Source organism: Hyaena hyaena, unplaced genomic scaffold (assembly GCF_003009895.1).
Source record: "Hyaena hyaena isolate Hyena2069 unplaced genomic scaffold, ASM300989v1 scaffold_199, whole genome shotgun sequence".
Classification (NCBI taxonomy): Eukaryota; Metazoa; Chordata; class Mammalia; order Carnivora; family Hyaenidae; genus Hyaena; species Hyaena hyaena.
Window position 1 is genome coordinate 105,205 of NW_024080831.1, and position 14,998 is coordinate 120,202.

The 14,998-nt window shown below is 39.9% G+C and overlaps 1 protein-coding gene across 1 annotated transcript in view; it reads right to left on the reverse strand.

Annotated features, from left to right (window-relative positions):
• Nucleotides 1-939: 939 nt before the first annotated feature.
• KNG1 (kininogen 1) overlaps nucleotides 940-14,998 on the reverse strand; it is a 26,447-nt gene continuing 12,388 nt past the window's right edge. Inside the window, exons 6-11 of the mRNA XM_039241709.1 lie at nucleotides 10,040-10,124; nucleotides 9,002-9,174; nucleotides 4,922-5,029; nucleotides 4,718-4,804; nucleotides 3,192-3,269; nucleotides 940-1,178 (exon numbers count right to left, since the gene is read on the reverse strand). Of these exons, the coding sequence (XP_039097640.1) occupies nucleotides 1,098-1,178; nucleotides 3,192-3,269; nucleotides 4,718-4,804; nucleotides 4,922-5,029; nucleotides 9,002-9,174; nucleotides 10,040-10,124 (612 nt within the window). The 3' untranslated portion in view covers nucleotides 940-1,097. The remainder of the gene's footprint in view (nucleotides 1,179-3,191; nucleotides 3,270-4,717; nucleotides 4,805-4,921; nucleotides 5,030-9,001; nucleotides 9,175-10,039; nucleotides 10,125-14,998) is intronic.

Below are 14,998 nucleotides of genomic sequence, written 5' to 3' on the forward strand. Positions count from 1 at the left end.
AAAGCCTCATGATAACATGGCGTAGCATAGTTCAAAAGCCCCAAGTTTGAATGCCAGCTCTGTCACATATTAACTGTGTGACCCTGGGCAGGGCACTGAGAGCTACAGTTTCCTCATTGTGAAAGAAAGGTGATCACGGGGACCTCAGAATGGTTGTGAGGATTAAGTTACACACCAAAAGGAAATAGTCTAGCACAGAAAATGGCTATAATAGGCATTCAATACATTCAGTGCAGAAAATTTAAAATCTCTATTGCTTTGTAAAATAATATTTTGAGACAGAGAGCATGTGCACATGCGTGGGGCAGGGGCAGAGAGAGGGGGGAAAGAGAGAGAATCCAAAGCAGGCTCCTCACTGTCAGGACAGAGCCCATTGCAGGGTTCGATCTCAATCCCACAAACTGTGAGATCATACCTGAGCCGAAATCAAGAGTCAGATGCTTAACTGACTGAGCCACCCAGGTGCCCCTCCATCACTTTTTATTCTACTGGCTTTCTGTTTCCTCCTTTACTCAGATCAGAAAGATAATTTTAAATTTTTTCAAAAGCTTTTTTGAAGTTAGGTATTTTCTGATCATGAGAAGTTGGTAGACAGCGTATTAACCAAAGATGTTTTTTCTTTTTTGGATCATAAAAATCAATAATAAGACAAATCACTCCTAGGTTTAGGCTGGGAATCAGGAGGAAGAAGAAGGGGAGGTTGAGAGAGAGAGTCCTCAGTCTGCTGGTAGAAACTTGACTTGCCAACCCTTTATTTAACTCCTGTGGGGAGGTCTTGGTAGGGAAGCCTCACCTAAGGGATTCCTGCCTTGGTTAGCAAGAACGCTCTGGAGCTTTCCATGAGTTTCCATGGCAGAGCCATAGCACTGGCTCTCCCATCTACTGGGCTTTGCTGTAGATGGGTGTGGCCAAAAGAAGACCACAGGAATTCACCGGGAATGAGAGCTGCAAGACTGAACTTTATTTCACCCAGCAACAGAGAAGCAAAATGGCATTCTTCTCTTTACATCTTATCCCATCTTCTCGTTCTTCCACGCAGGGCTGGTGACAGAGGTTGTTGGGGCTACTGTGCCGGGTGTGAAGATTCTGCCCACTGGTCAAGAGACCTCACTCCCAGATGCTGGCTCGGCCCCTGCCTCCTGAGGTCGGCCTGTGTATTCGCAGGGCCTTAGATGCCTCTGTAAGCATAGTAAAACTCTGTTAATCTGCTATCATTCAATAAAAAGTAAAGCCACCAGTCGACAAGATGAGACTTTTTCCTGACATCATCGGTTCTTTATTTAAAAGTACAGGTAATATTTGAAATGAAATAAAAACTCAGAAGTTCAAATGCACCCAATAAATCAAAGTGGCAGGGACACATTCACGCACAGGTAAGTGTAGCTGTTTAAAGCCTTATCTTGTTTCCCTAAGCAAAATCGTAGCAAGGGTTATCCTTGTGTTATAAGGCACTTGGAGAAAATCAGATCATTCTCTTTTGCAAAAATCAGTGCTCTTCAGTGTCATAGCAAAAAGATGATATGGTCATAAAATGAGGCCAGAGAGAAATTTCCTCATGAAATTTCTGAATGAAATTTGCATCACATCTTATGATATTCCCTTGTCAATTATTTTAAAAAAGTTTTCCTTGGCAAGGCTGCCTCTATATTACTTCTTTTGCTGTCCATCCTTATTATTAAACTCAGAGCTGCTAAAAAGTCAGGATTACTCAATCTGGCCTGGACAACAACAACAAAAAACTCAGCAGAAAAGTCCTATTTGAAAGCCTCGTTGCAAAGACTACTTCATGAATAAACAAAATTATGGAGTTACAGGAAACACCGTCACCCAGAAAGAGAATTATCAGGACAGCTTTATGAAGTGGGAGTAATGTAACTAGTCGTTTTGGAAACAGAAAGTCAGTTTATCTACTTCCCCCCTGCCCTCTCTTTGGCCACTCTGTCTTTCTTGTTGTCCATCTTTAACCTCTGGAGTTTTTATTATTGTTTTTTTTCCCATTAAGACATTCAGCAGTCACTCTTCTCTTATTTTCACATGTGTGCAGGGATCAGATGCCACATTCAGAATGTCGAGAATCTTTGTGTGAAAATCGATGGCATACAGTTTAAGGTATACATTCATTATCAGAAAAGCAAATTGCCATTAGGCCATAAGCCACATTAGTTTGTCCATTTTCTGTGCTCGTTAAGAAAACTTCTGAGGAAGTCCCAGAGAGGATTTAGGATTCTGCACACAGTTTTAAGTCATCCATAGAGATAGAAAGTGTCCCCACTGGGAGTCTCACTCCTTCTCTCTAGACTGTTCTGAAGCCTCATGGCTCTCGGTGCATTCTATCAGGATAGTTAGACAACGGGGGGAAGGAATGGTAACATGTTAAAGACTCGTGGCTGCATAAATTAATACAAAGCATCAGAGAGATCAAAATCATGAAATTCTTTCATTTCCACAGTTGGATTCATTCCATTAACTGGCTTCCAGGGGCGTCCGGGACATTTGGGGGATCCTTTTTCTGGGAAGTCAGGAATCAGGTTAAATGAGAGGCTACTTTTTTCTATCTGGATGTCAGGGATCCAATCATCATCACCCTCTGTGGGAGTTGGTGGTATGTTAGACATCACAGTTGCAATGAGGTCTGAGTCCTGAAAGGCAGGCGAGGTAACTGCTATACCTGGCTGGGCTGGGAAAGGGAGGGTGGTTGTCGGCCCTTCTGTCTTCTCTTGTGTCTGTGCAGAAGAGGTAGTACTCTCTTCAGAAGAACTTGCCGAATGCTCTATTCTCCAGCCATTGTCCTTTTTATTGTCTTTTCTTTTATTTTTATGTTTTCCATGGCCATGGCCATGCTTATGTTTATGTCCATACGCTAGGCCACGTCCCCTTTGATGTCCCTGGCCAAGGCCATGTCTCCCTTTGTGTTCAAGGTCATAGTCAAGTTCCCGCTGATGTCCATGACCAAGGCCATGTTGCTGTCGATGTCCATGGACAAAGCCATGTTGCTTTTGATATCCATGGCCAAGGCCACGTCCCCTCTTGTGCTCATGGCCTTGGTCATGCTCATGTATAAGGCCACGGCCAAAACTATGTTTCATTTGCTTTCCATGGCCCCAGCCATGGCCACGAGTGGGTCCTTGTTCTTTATCTGAATCCTGCTCTTCATCTTGTACAAGAGCCATGGAAGTGTGGGGTGGACTTACAGTTGTTCCTTCCTGTGTTTTCTCCACTTGCACTGATCGGAAAGGTGAAAACCCTGGAGGCCTTTTCATCAACGTGGTCTAAACGGGAAATATTAAGATGAATGCATTACTGTGAAAGCCATACTATCAATGAAGAAAGAAGGGACTGAATCTTGCCAAGGCTATCTTGATTTACAGTGGGGCAAATCTATCAGACTTTAAATACTATATTAATATTCCAAGGGGGATAAAAAAATGAATATTTTTTCCTCTTTTGATTGATTTTATAATTTGGGGGTATTGTTCTTCATACTCTAAGCTGGAGAGTTTTTTCTTCATCTGGAAAAGTTGGGTGGTTGAACTACATGATCTCTAGGGTAACTTCTAAGCCTATGACTATATAAGCCACAACACATTATTTATTCATTGACACTGTTTCTATTAGGACAATTACCGTCTTTATCCTAAAAGGCCCTATGTGGGCTTTTATGAGCTGAATGTCTAGGGAGCATATATCCACAAACAATGTGTTTGTTGGATTGAAGCACATTAGGACATGCTCACAAGCTTGAAATGCAGTCTTTGTATAATGTTTGTGTTAGACTATATACGTGCACACACTTGGCAAATACCTTTATCAGAAAAAAGTGAGAAGAGGCTGTTAACATTGAAAATATGGACTTGTGGGTTATTTCTACCTACAATTTCACTGCCTGTGAGAATGTGATGGTTAGAGGCAGTGTTTGGTGGTAAAAAGAGCATGGTTCTGGGAGTCACACAAGTCAGACCCTACCAGTTACCAGCATGATAGTGAACAGGGTGGGGTCTTACTTGATCTAGATTTGAAGCCGAGCATCACTGGCTTCACTTCTCCCATCTGTAAATAGGAGAGTAACAGCGCCTGCCTCATAGAGGTGTCAGGAGGAAAATATGTATGAAGCTGTCACTGCAGTGCCTGGGACAGAGAGTGCACTTGCTAATGTTATTATTTACCCTACGACTGCAGCATCTTTGTCGTATTTAGTATCACATCCTTGACAAGAGGGAAAGTCTCACTTACCTCCCAGGGATCTTTTACAAATTAAAAAAACAATGCAAACAAATGCTTCCCAAACTTGAACATGGGTATGAGTCCCATAGCGAGCATGTTAAAATGCAGATTTTGAGTCAGTTGACGTGGAGTGGGGGCTGAGATCTGCATTTCCCCAGTGCTCCTTGGATATAAGCAGTGGGCCCTGGAGAGCTGCGCCTCGCCGCAGGCACGCCTTGAAGGTACACAGCTCGTGTCAGCTCTCCACAGCAGGGTGTGCACTTTGCCAAGAGAGCACACACTGACAATGGGATGCTGACAGTGCGCGACAAGTAGTCAAGAGGGTTGCTTTGCTCGTGTCGAGCCATAAAGAGATCAGCACAGATTCGCGAGAGTTCTCCCCATTTTAAGAAGACAGTCTCCCAATTCATTTAAATAATGGTGTATTTCCAACCCCCAAATATGACTTTTCAGAATGAGCCACACTGACCCAAGCTGACTGTAATGAGAATCATACCTGTTGCCGTGATTGACAGTGGACAGTAGGGTAAGTTTTGTCCTCCCAAGGTATCACATAAACTTCAGCTTTACAGTCTAGAATTTCCTATCCAAGAAAACAGAAGTCAAAAGGCAGAACAGTGTTATTCATGCGATGCTTAAACAATTCTAAGACATCAAAAAGGTTTCCGAGGAATAAGTACACAGCCGTGTTACTACTCACGCCATACTTATCGGCCTTGCAACTTTCTGTCAACTCTTCATTACTTTCCTTGGAGCACGTGGTTTGCCTGGCTGTGAACTCGATAGAGAATTTCTTTCCAGCCACAACCTGCACAATGAGTGCAAAGAAGGGGCCTAATTAATATTGTATAATAAATCATATGTTTTCACCCTAAGAACTTTTAGGGAAGAATATCACCATTTGAATTATATACCGACCAAACGAGAGTTGCACAGAAAAGTACAAATGTTTGACAACAAAACTTTCAATCTGTACGCATGTGAAAAATATTTGGCTAATGGCTGGTCTTGTTTCCTTTCCTAAATGGGATGTGGAAGCAAGCTATAATTTCTATTTTTAGATCTTTCTGAGCTTTATTGTTCAATCGCTGCAAAATTCATGAATGATTCAAGGGCTCAAGCTGTCATAGAATCTAAGAAAAACAGGAAGAAAAACTTAAACATTTTCTTTTTTTTGTTTTTTGTTTTTTGTTTTTTTTCCTAATAGTTTATTGTCAAATTAGTTTCCACATAACACCCAGTGCTCATCCCCACAAGTGCCCTCCTCCATGCCCATCCCCCCTCCCCCCCACATCCATCAGTCCTCAGTTTTTGTCATCATTCAAGAGTCTCTCATGGTTTGCCTCTCTCCCTTTCCCCCACCATTTCCCCCCTTCTTCTCCCCCTTGTTCCTCCGTCAAGTTCCTCCTAATCCTCCTATACGTGCAAACATATGGTATTTGTCCTTCTCTGCCTGACTTATTTCGCTCAGCATTAACACCCTCAAGGTCCATCCATGTTGCTACACGTGGCCAGATTTCATTGTTTCTCATTGCCATGTAGTATTCCATGGTATAGATAAACCACATCTTCTTGATCCATTTGTCTGTTGATGGACAGTTAGGCTCTTTCCATGAGAAAAACTTAAACATTTTCTTTGAGACATCTTTTGTCCTGCCAAATCTTAGGTTAGAGAAATACTGAGTTGGTACCACCATAGAAATTATGTAATTAGAAAAATTATTTGGATTTTTGAGTTTACTTCTCTTTCATTTTTATATTAAGAATTTGGTTTTTTAAAAATGTTTATTTATTTATTTTGAGAGAGAGAGAGGCAGTGAGGGGGAGAGAGAGAGAATCCCAAGCAGAGCTCCATGCTGTCAGCACAGAGCCTGATACAGGGCTTGATCTCACAAACCATGAGATTGTGACCTGAGCCAAAACCAAGAGTTGGACGCTTAACCAATTGAGCCACCCAGGTGCCCCCTATGTAAATCACCCAGTGTCTGATATTTAGTCATGGTAGTCTGAGCAGACTGTGTGTGTGTGTGTGTGTGTGTGTGTGAGAGAGAGAGAGAGAGAGAGAGATTATGCAGCCATCAAGAGAATACATCATGCACATCTGTTGACCTGGAGGGATGATCCTTATTGAAAAAATGAAATTATGTATGATAGTACAATCCCATTTCTGTAAAAGCAAACCTCAACAGCTTCCCTATCTCCTTATACTTTGTAAAAGCATGGGAAAAGCATGATGGGAGGCAGGTGAGGAAAGCAGAATTGTAGGAAGAACTAAGCTCCTCCTCCCTCTTTCCTGCCATGGTCTTACTGGGTAAGCATGGTTAAAATTTTAAGACAAATATAATATTTAACTTTTAAAACTCCAAGTGTATGTGTAAGTAGTGAGGAAGGTTCTAAGAGGGTGTTAGAGTCTATGCTTTTGTGGACATAAATTTTCTTGCTCATTTCAGAGTATGCTTTAATCCAATCTTTTGGCTTTAGAGTTGATCAATGTGATGTTGCCTTAGAAAGTTGACAACATATTATGCAAACCACAGCTGTAGGCTTAACTTTACTCAGGGTCCAGAGAGGAGGAATGAAGGAGACCTAATACCATCTTCTGTTTGTGGACTCAAGGTCACATCCATATTGCCATCATCATCAAGTATCATTCGTATCAGAAGTCTTCCTGCTTAGGGACGCCTGGGTGGCTTAGTCGGTTAAGCGTCCGACTTTCGCTTAGGTCATGATCTCACGGTTCTTGGGTTCGAGCCCCACATCGGGCTCTGTGCTGACTGCCAGCTCAGAGCCTGGAGCCTGTTTCAGTCTGTGACTCCCTCTCTCTCTGACCCTCCCCTGCTCACGCTGTCTCTCTCTCTCTCCTAGAAATAAATAAAACATTAAAAAAAAAAAAGTCTTCCTGCTTAAATCCAACCTGCCCAAGTTTTTTCTCCCAAGTAGAGAATACTATGTAGCAATATAAGTTCAATATGCATTTAAAAAATTAAATTAACAAGCTAGAAAGATATAAATAAATATTCATCAGATCTCAGGATGAGGAAGGTCTTTCCTAGGTGAATAGCAGAGGAAGGAAACCTAAAGGTACGGAATAACTGTCAAAATTTGACTAGATAAAAATGAAAACCGATTCTCAAAAATCACGGTGAGAAAAGTAGCAAGGCAAATTGGAAAAAATATGATGAAGGATCACTATAAAGCCCAGCACCAAAACAAATGGGCAAAGGACAAGAACAGAGATTTTAGAAAAGAAGTTAAAATGGTCCTTTGTCCTGGAAAAAAGCATTTACTTCATTAGTAACCAAGGATATGCACATTAAAAATGCAATGCAGGGGCGCCTGGGTGGCTCAGTCGGTTAAGCGACTGACTTAGGCTCAGGTCATGATCTCATGGGTTGTGAGTTTGAGCCCCACATTGGGCTCTGTGCTGACAGCCAGCTCGGAGCCTGGAGCCTGCTTCAGATTCTGTGTCTCCCTCTCTCTCTGACCCTCCCATGCTCACACTCTCTCTCAGAAATTAAAAAAAAAAAAACATTTAAAAATGCAGCGCAACATAATTTTTAATCTTGCGTGTTCGCAAAGATGAAAACGAGTGATGGTGCGTAATGTTGGCCAGGTGTGGGAAACATGCAGCCTCAATTCCTGCTGGTAGGAATAGAATTCAAGACCATTCATCAGTGTCTTAATATGCAGTTGATATGAATGTAAATTGGCATAACTGCCAATGATTTTGTAATTTGGCAATTTGCATCATCTTACACATATACATATCCCTTGTCATTTCTAGGACTTCATCCATGGAGAAGTTCCTTAATATGCACACACAGATCCTTGACGTATATTCATTTGAGCAGAAGCAGGAAAGAACACTGATGGCAGTAGCAGCAGGGGTGAGGCAAAACAAATGGCATGTGACAGAAATCACAGCCATTCACATGTGAAAAGTGGAGAAAAGAAGTTCTCAGTTTCTGAAATATGCAATCAGTTTGAAATGGACATGCATTCGAACAGGACTAAACATGCAAAGCCAAGGCAAGACTAAAACTGTAAAATAAATCTTTAGCAACTTGGCAGATTGGTCGTTTGGAGATTGGCTCTTAGCAACTTCATCTTAATGATAAACTGGGTTTTAGTAAATTGGTTGCTTCCCCCAAGGCTGCCTCAAATATCTATGAGCAGTCAAATTATTCTCTTTAAACACAAACATCAGTTATACTGGTTCCCAATGCAGAGCCAAGGACAGTGGTAAAATTAGTAAGCAATTCACATATAGGCTATAAGATCACTAATTTAGGGAACGCCTGAGTGTCTCAATCGGTTAAGCACCCAACTTCAGCTCAGGTCATGATCTCATCATGGTTTATGGGTTCGAGCCCCATGTTGGGGGCCTCTGTGCTCTGTTAGCACAGTGCCTGGAGCCTGCTTGGGATCCTGTGTCTCCCTCTCTCTCTGCTCCTCCCCGCCTCAAGCTCTCTCTCTCAAAAATAAATAAAATTAGGGGTGCCTGGGTGGCTCAATCGGTTAAGCGTCTGACTTCAGCTCAGGTCACGATCTCACGGTTCATGGGTTCGAGCCCCGCATCAGGCTCTGTGCTGACAGCTAGCTCAGAGCCTGGAGCCTGCTTCAGATTCTTTATCTCCCTCTCTCTCTGACCCTCCCCTGCTCATGCTGTCTCTCTCTCTGTCTCCGAAATAAATGAAACATTTTTAAAATATGTAAAATAAATAAATAACTAAATAAAATTTTTAAAAAGATCACTATTTTTATAGCATAATTTACAGACCTGTACCGTTGCACTTTTTACTTTGTCAATCTTGAAATAGAAAGTTCCATTATTCTCTGCATTAAGCTTTGCGGTGGAATGATTCAGAGGCACCCACAGCTCTGGGCTGTTGACAGGTATCTTTTTGGGACAGCCAGCGCAAATCTTGGGAGGTGGCTCTACAAAATCCTCTCCTGAAAAAAATCAGCTTTTAAGTCAGTTGTCCACGGAAAGAGAAGGGTAGCCTAGTACCTCCCCTGAACATGATCTGGCCTCCATTTACAGAGGGTCACATGACAGCCCAAGGCCCAGGAGTGAGTGGGTGGGGGTTGTCTGTCTGACCTTTACCTTACTGCCTCTTCTCTCTTCCTCTTTTCACAGCCAAGTGTGTTTAGGGAAACATTCAATCAGGAGACATTAGTGGCTCAATCTATATGCTGTACATTTCCTAAGTTTTTGCATTTGTTCTGGAAACTGCCAAAAGCAGTGCTTAACCTAAAGGAAAGACTCTCTAGTGGGAGAAGTTTAAGTCCTATTATTACGGGGAGCAGGCAGCTTCAGTCATGCTTCTCATTGGGAAATGTATACAACTAGCTTCCAAGGATGAGAAAAGCTGACTCTTGGCATAAGAAATAAGGACTTGACCATAACTTGCAGTACTTCCCTTTCTCTCCATTATAACACATAGGGGAAAAAAATTAATTTGAAAGGATTTTTTTCACTCTAAGTGGTCAAAAATGAGATGCAGCATTCCCCATTTATAACATCTGATTTTCGGGACATCTTTCACAAAGAAGACGGGCTGGTGTTGTACCCAGAGGCCAGCAATTTCCCCTTTTGTCAGCACATTCCTTTCTGGCTACTTGCAGAGCCATCTCCCTTACACCTGCTGCCAGACAGTTGGGCACAGATGGGCTAAGTTGTTCTCAGTAAGGTCTGCTGGTCATATAGACTTTACGGCAAATGATGGACACCAAAGCACAAGTTCTGTGACAAGACCAAGCCAGTTGTCAAGGACCAACATGCACTAATAGAGTATTAGCATGCATCAGCTCCTACCTGGATAGAGTTCACACTTCTGAGACAAAGAAGCAATTCTTAGCTGTGGATCCATGTGTGCATGATCTGTACATTCACCGATATCCTGGTTTTTAAAGAGGACATAGGTATGTAAAGTAAACACATGTTTAAGAACTTTGAAAATAAACAACTAGTATAACTAAAAATAGTATGTTGACTTTAAAAATCATCATATAGAGAACCAAAGAAAACTACAGTCTAATTGCAAAGGAAGAATAAAAAACAATTAGTTAACAGCATCAACAGCAAACAGTAGACACAAATCCACAGAAACATGAAACGAGATGTCGAGAATACCTAGTATAGAAATAATAACCATATAAATGAATGGATAAAGTTGTCTTTTAGAAAGGCAAAGTCTTTAGATTAAGTTAACAGAAAATTAATGTGTTACATCTTCAAGTATAATTTCTGATAATAAAAAAAGATAAAGAAAGGGTAAATATAATGGACGAGCAAAGCTATAGGAGGCAAATATGACAAAAAAAAAGAGCTAAAATATAATTACTATAGGAAAAAGTAAAATGCAAGGTAACAGAAAACTCACAAATTTGTAAAAAAGATTATTTTATTTTTGTAAAAGATACAGTCTTGAAGCATGGAATCAAGATATGTAAAGCAGAAAATATATAGGAATAGAAATGGATACAAATCATTGTGGTGGGAAAATTTAATATACAAGTATAAACCTAAGACAGGCCAAATGGATAAAAAATAAATAAATAAGGTCACAGAAGACTTGAATAACATAATACAGATTTGTTTAAATATTTTCATATGATACACATGATTTAAAGTGAAACTTTCATAAGTATGATGCAAAATTTTTAATCACTTCTATCTTAGATCACAAAAAAGGCTCAATAACCAAATAAAAAATAATACAGACCATGTTCTTTGGCCTCGGCACCAAAAAGAAAACAAAAACAAAAACACCTCCCTGAAAATTAATAACATAAATTTAAACAAACAAATAAACAACTTGGAAATATAAACATATTTGCCTAAATAGGTAGAGTTCCTTAGATAAGAAAAAAAGTAAAAGATAAACGAAGAAAAATGAGAATTCCACATTGTATTGCCAGAGTACCATTTAGAATTAACTCCTGGCCTTATATGTTTTTGTAATTTAAAAAGGGAGGCAAGAAACAAACGAAACAACTCCAAATCTAGGTGTTTCTCTCAAGAAGTTGAGAGAAAAAAATCTGTTTCAAAAAAGAAACAGATTAATAAATAGGTTCAAGGGAAATAAGAAGGAGAAAACAAGATAAAACCAGTCTATAAACTGTTCAAAACTGGTAAATTAGAAAACAGAAAGCACTAGCGTTAAAAAATAAATCCAGGGGCGCCTGAGTCGCTTGGTCAGTTAAGCATCCAACTCTTGATTTTGGCTCAGGTCATGACCTCATGATTCATGAGACTGAGCCCACATTGGGCTCCTTGATGACAGCTTGGAGACTGCTTAGGATTCTCTCTCTTCCTCTCCCTCTCTGTCACTCCCCTGCTCATATGCTTGCTCTCTCTCTCTCTCTCTCAAAATAAATAAATAAACATTAAAAAAAATAAATCCAAAAGATCCCTCTTGGGGTAAGGGGAAAAAAATCAAATGGCAACATAGCAAAGTATACAGAGAAGTATAAAAATATAGGAGAATATCATAGGGGCACCTGGGTGGCTCAGTTGGTTAAGGGTCTGACTTGGGCTCAGGTCATGATCTCACGGTTTGTGGGTTTGAGCCCCGTGTCGGGCTCTGTGCTGACTGCCAGCTCAGAGCCTGGAGCCTGTTTCAGATTCTGTATCTCCCTCTCTCTCTGACCCTCCTCGGCTCTCTCTCTCTCTCTCTCTCTCTCTCTCAAAAATAAATAAAACATTAAAAAAAAGAGAGAATATTATAAACAAGTATATGATCGTTTAAATCCCAAAGAAATAGATACTTTCCTGGAAAGCTATAAATAATCAACATTGATTTAAAAACAAGAAGAAAACTTGAATGGACCAAAGACTGGAGAAAGAGAGAATGCTATTCTCATTCTATAAAACTATAATCAAGATATCAAAACCTGAAAAAAATAGAATGCACATATAAACACATGCCCAGAAAACTGTTAAAACATTTTCACTTGCAAATATAGATGTAGAACTCCCAAACTAGAAATAGAATCCAAAAGCATATTTAAAGAATAATTAACCCTAACAAATAGAGTGTAGTTTAAGAATCTAAAGATCCTTATTAGGAAAGCTGTCAAAACAACATAACAGATTAAATTAAAGAGATTGAATATATTTTAATATCTATTCTAATGCTAAATGCAATACCAATTCCTTATTTAAAAACAAAACAGAACAAAACTCTTTAAAGAACAGGAATGTAAGGATGCTCCCTTAACATGACAAAGAATGTCTATCTGCAACACACAGCAATTATACAGAATCATAATGACAAAATTCTAGAGGCTTTCTCAATAAAATCAGGAATAAAACTTGATGGTGTGTAATCACTAGTTTTTTCAAAAATTATCTCTGGCTGTTCGGTCTATTCATTGAGACATGGAACAAAAAAAAAATAAGTATCAGAAAAGAGAAAATAAAAGTATTTTTTTGCATAAGATATTGTTGTATGCCTAGATCAAAAGAATCAATGGGAAGCTGTGGAGCTAATAAGAATTCAGTGAAGTTGCTAAATATAAGAAAAATACATAAAAATTGATACAGTTGTATATAATAATAACTTATTTAAAAGAGAAAAAAATAAAAACAAAAGGATTTAATTCCTAATAGCAATAACCAAAAACAGAAAACAAAATGAAATCTAGGATGATCATTAGTGAGAAATATTCTGGCTATATATAAAGACAAAAAATCACCCAAAATTGTCTGTATCCCCTACAAAAAAGACAAGAGGGAAATATACTAAGATATCTTTGGATGTTTGGGCATGTGTGATTCAGTGTTATTTTTTTCTATGTTTCTGCATTTTCTTAAAGTTTTCTATACATGTATATTTCTAATAAAGTAACATATACATAATGTCATATTTTTTAAAGATCCAGGAAACACATTTACAATATCTTCATTTTGGATGGGGAGAGGGTGCTGGAAGTAGCCCAAAAGTTCTCAATTCTATCAGAATATTTAGTTCACCTGAGAAGCTTTTAGATCATTCTGATCCAGGGACACACCCCAGACCACTTACATCAGAACATCTCTGGGGGATGGCCTGGGAATAGGTGTTTTTTAAAGCTAGCTGAGTGATTCTAATATGGAGCATGGCCTGAGAACTACTTATGAAACCTCTTAGGCAGTGCTTTTCAAGCCTTAGTATGCAAACGAATCACCTGAGAAGCTTGTTAATATGCAGATTCTGATTCTGGAGTCTTGGGATGCCGTTGAGATGCTACTTTTCTGATGATGCTGCTGGTCATCGCATCATGCTTTGAATGGCAAGGTCTTAAACTATACCAATGTGGGCAGAACAGTTCATTTCTATTTCATGCCTTTGAACTATGATAATACCTCTGTGAGACAGGTGTTGCTTTTCTTCACTCTTTTAAAAAAATTTTTTTAATGTTTATTTTTGAGAGAGAGAGAGAGAGAGCATCAGCAGTGCAGGAGCGCAATGGGGGAAGGGCAGAGAGAGAGGGAGACAGAATCTGAAGCAGGCTCCAGGCTCTCAGCTCTCAGCACAGAGCCCAGGGCCCAGAGCCCGATGTAGGACTCCAACCCATAAGCCGCAAGATTATGACCTGAGCTGAAGTCGGATGCTTAACTGACTGTGTTCTTTTTTCACTCTTTTATAAATGAGGAAGTGGAGGCTCAGAGAAACTGCACCAAAAATCTGATTGGCTTTGTGACTCCAACTGGCTCTTGTGTGTATGTCTCTGTGTTGCAGGCAGAAAACTGAATTGAGGCCTTACAAAGAGATGCAGGAAGATTAAAGCTAGAAAGGATGTAGGCTTATGTAACCTCAAATGGTTAACTAAACATAGAAGCAGGAGGTGTTAATAGATGTTTGAACAATCAGACTTGAATCAAACAGACAAAGTTAAATAGTAGTGCGAACATATGCTTTTAGAGGATTCCTCTCTCTTTTTACTGTTTTTTTTTTAATTAAGGTAAAATATATACAATGTAAAATTTTCTAGTTTAAACATTTAAAAATGTACAATTCAGTGGCATTAACTGCATTCAGCGTCATGAAGCCATCACCACTATTTCCTAAAATTTTCATCACCCCAAACACAAATTCTGCACCCATTCAACAATAAACCCCCAGTCTCCCTCCTCCACCCTCTGATAAGCTCTAATGTACTTTTTGTCTCTCTGAATTTGCATGTTAGGTATTTTCTATAAGTGGAATCACACATTTGTCCTTTTGGGTCTAGCTTATTTCACTTAGCATGTTTTCAAGGTTCATCCACGTTGTAGTTATGTATCAGATTTTCTCTCCTTTCTACGGCTAAACATTTTCCATTATTTTATACATATGACATTTTGTATACCCATTCATCTGCTAATGGACCTGTGGATTATTTCTACCTTTTGGCTATTGTGAATAATGCTACAATGAATATTGGCATACAAGTATCTGTTTGTGTCCCAGTTTTCAATTTTTGGGGGTCTATACCTAGGTGTCCAGTTGCTGGGCCATTGGTAACTCTTAGGTTTTTCTTTTTGAGGAACTGCCAAACTGTTTTCCACAGGGGCTGCATCATTTTGCATTCCCATCAGCAATATGTGAAAGTTCTAATTTCTGGGGCGCCTGGGTGGCTTAGTCGGCTAAGCGTCCGACTTTCGCTTGGGTCATGATCTCGCGGTTCGTGGGTTCGAGCCCCGCGTCGGGCTCTGTGCTGACTGCCAGCTCAGAGCCTGGAGCCTGTTTCAGTCTGTGACTCCCTCTCTCTCTGACCCTCCCCTGCTCACGCTGTCTCTCTCTCTCTC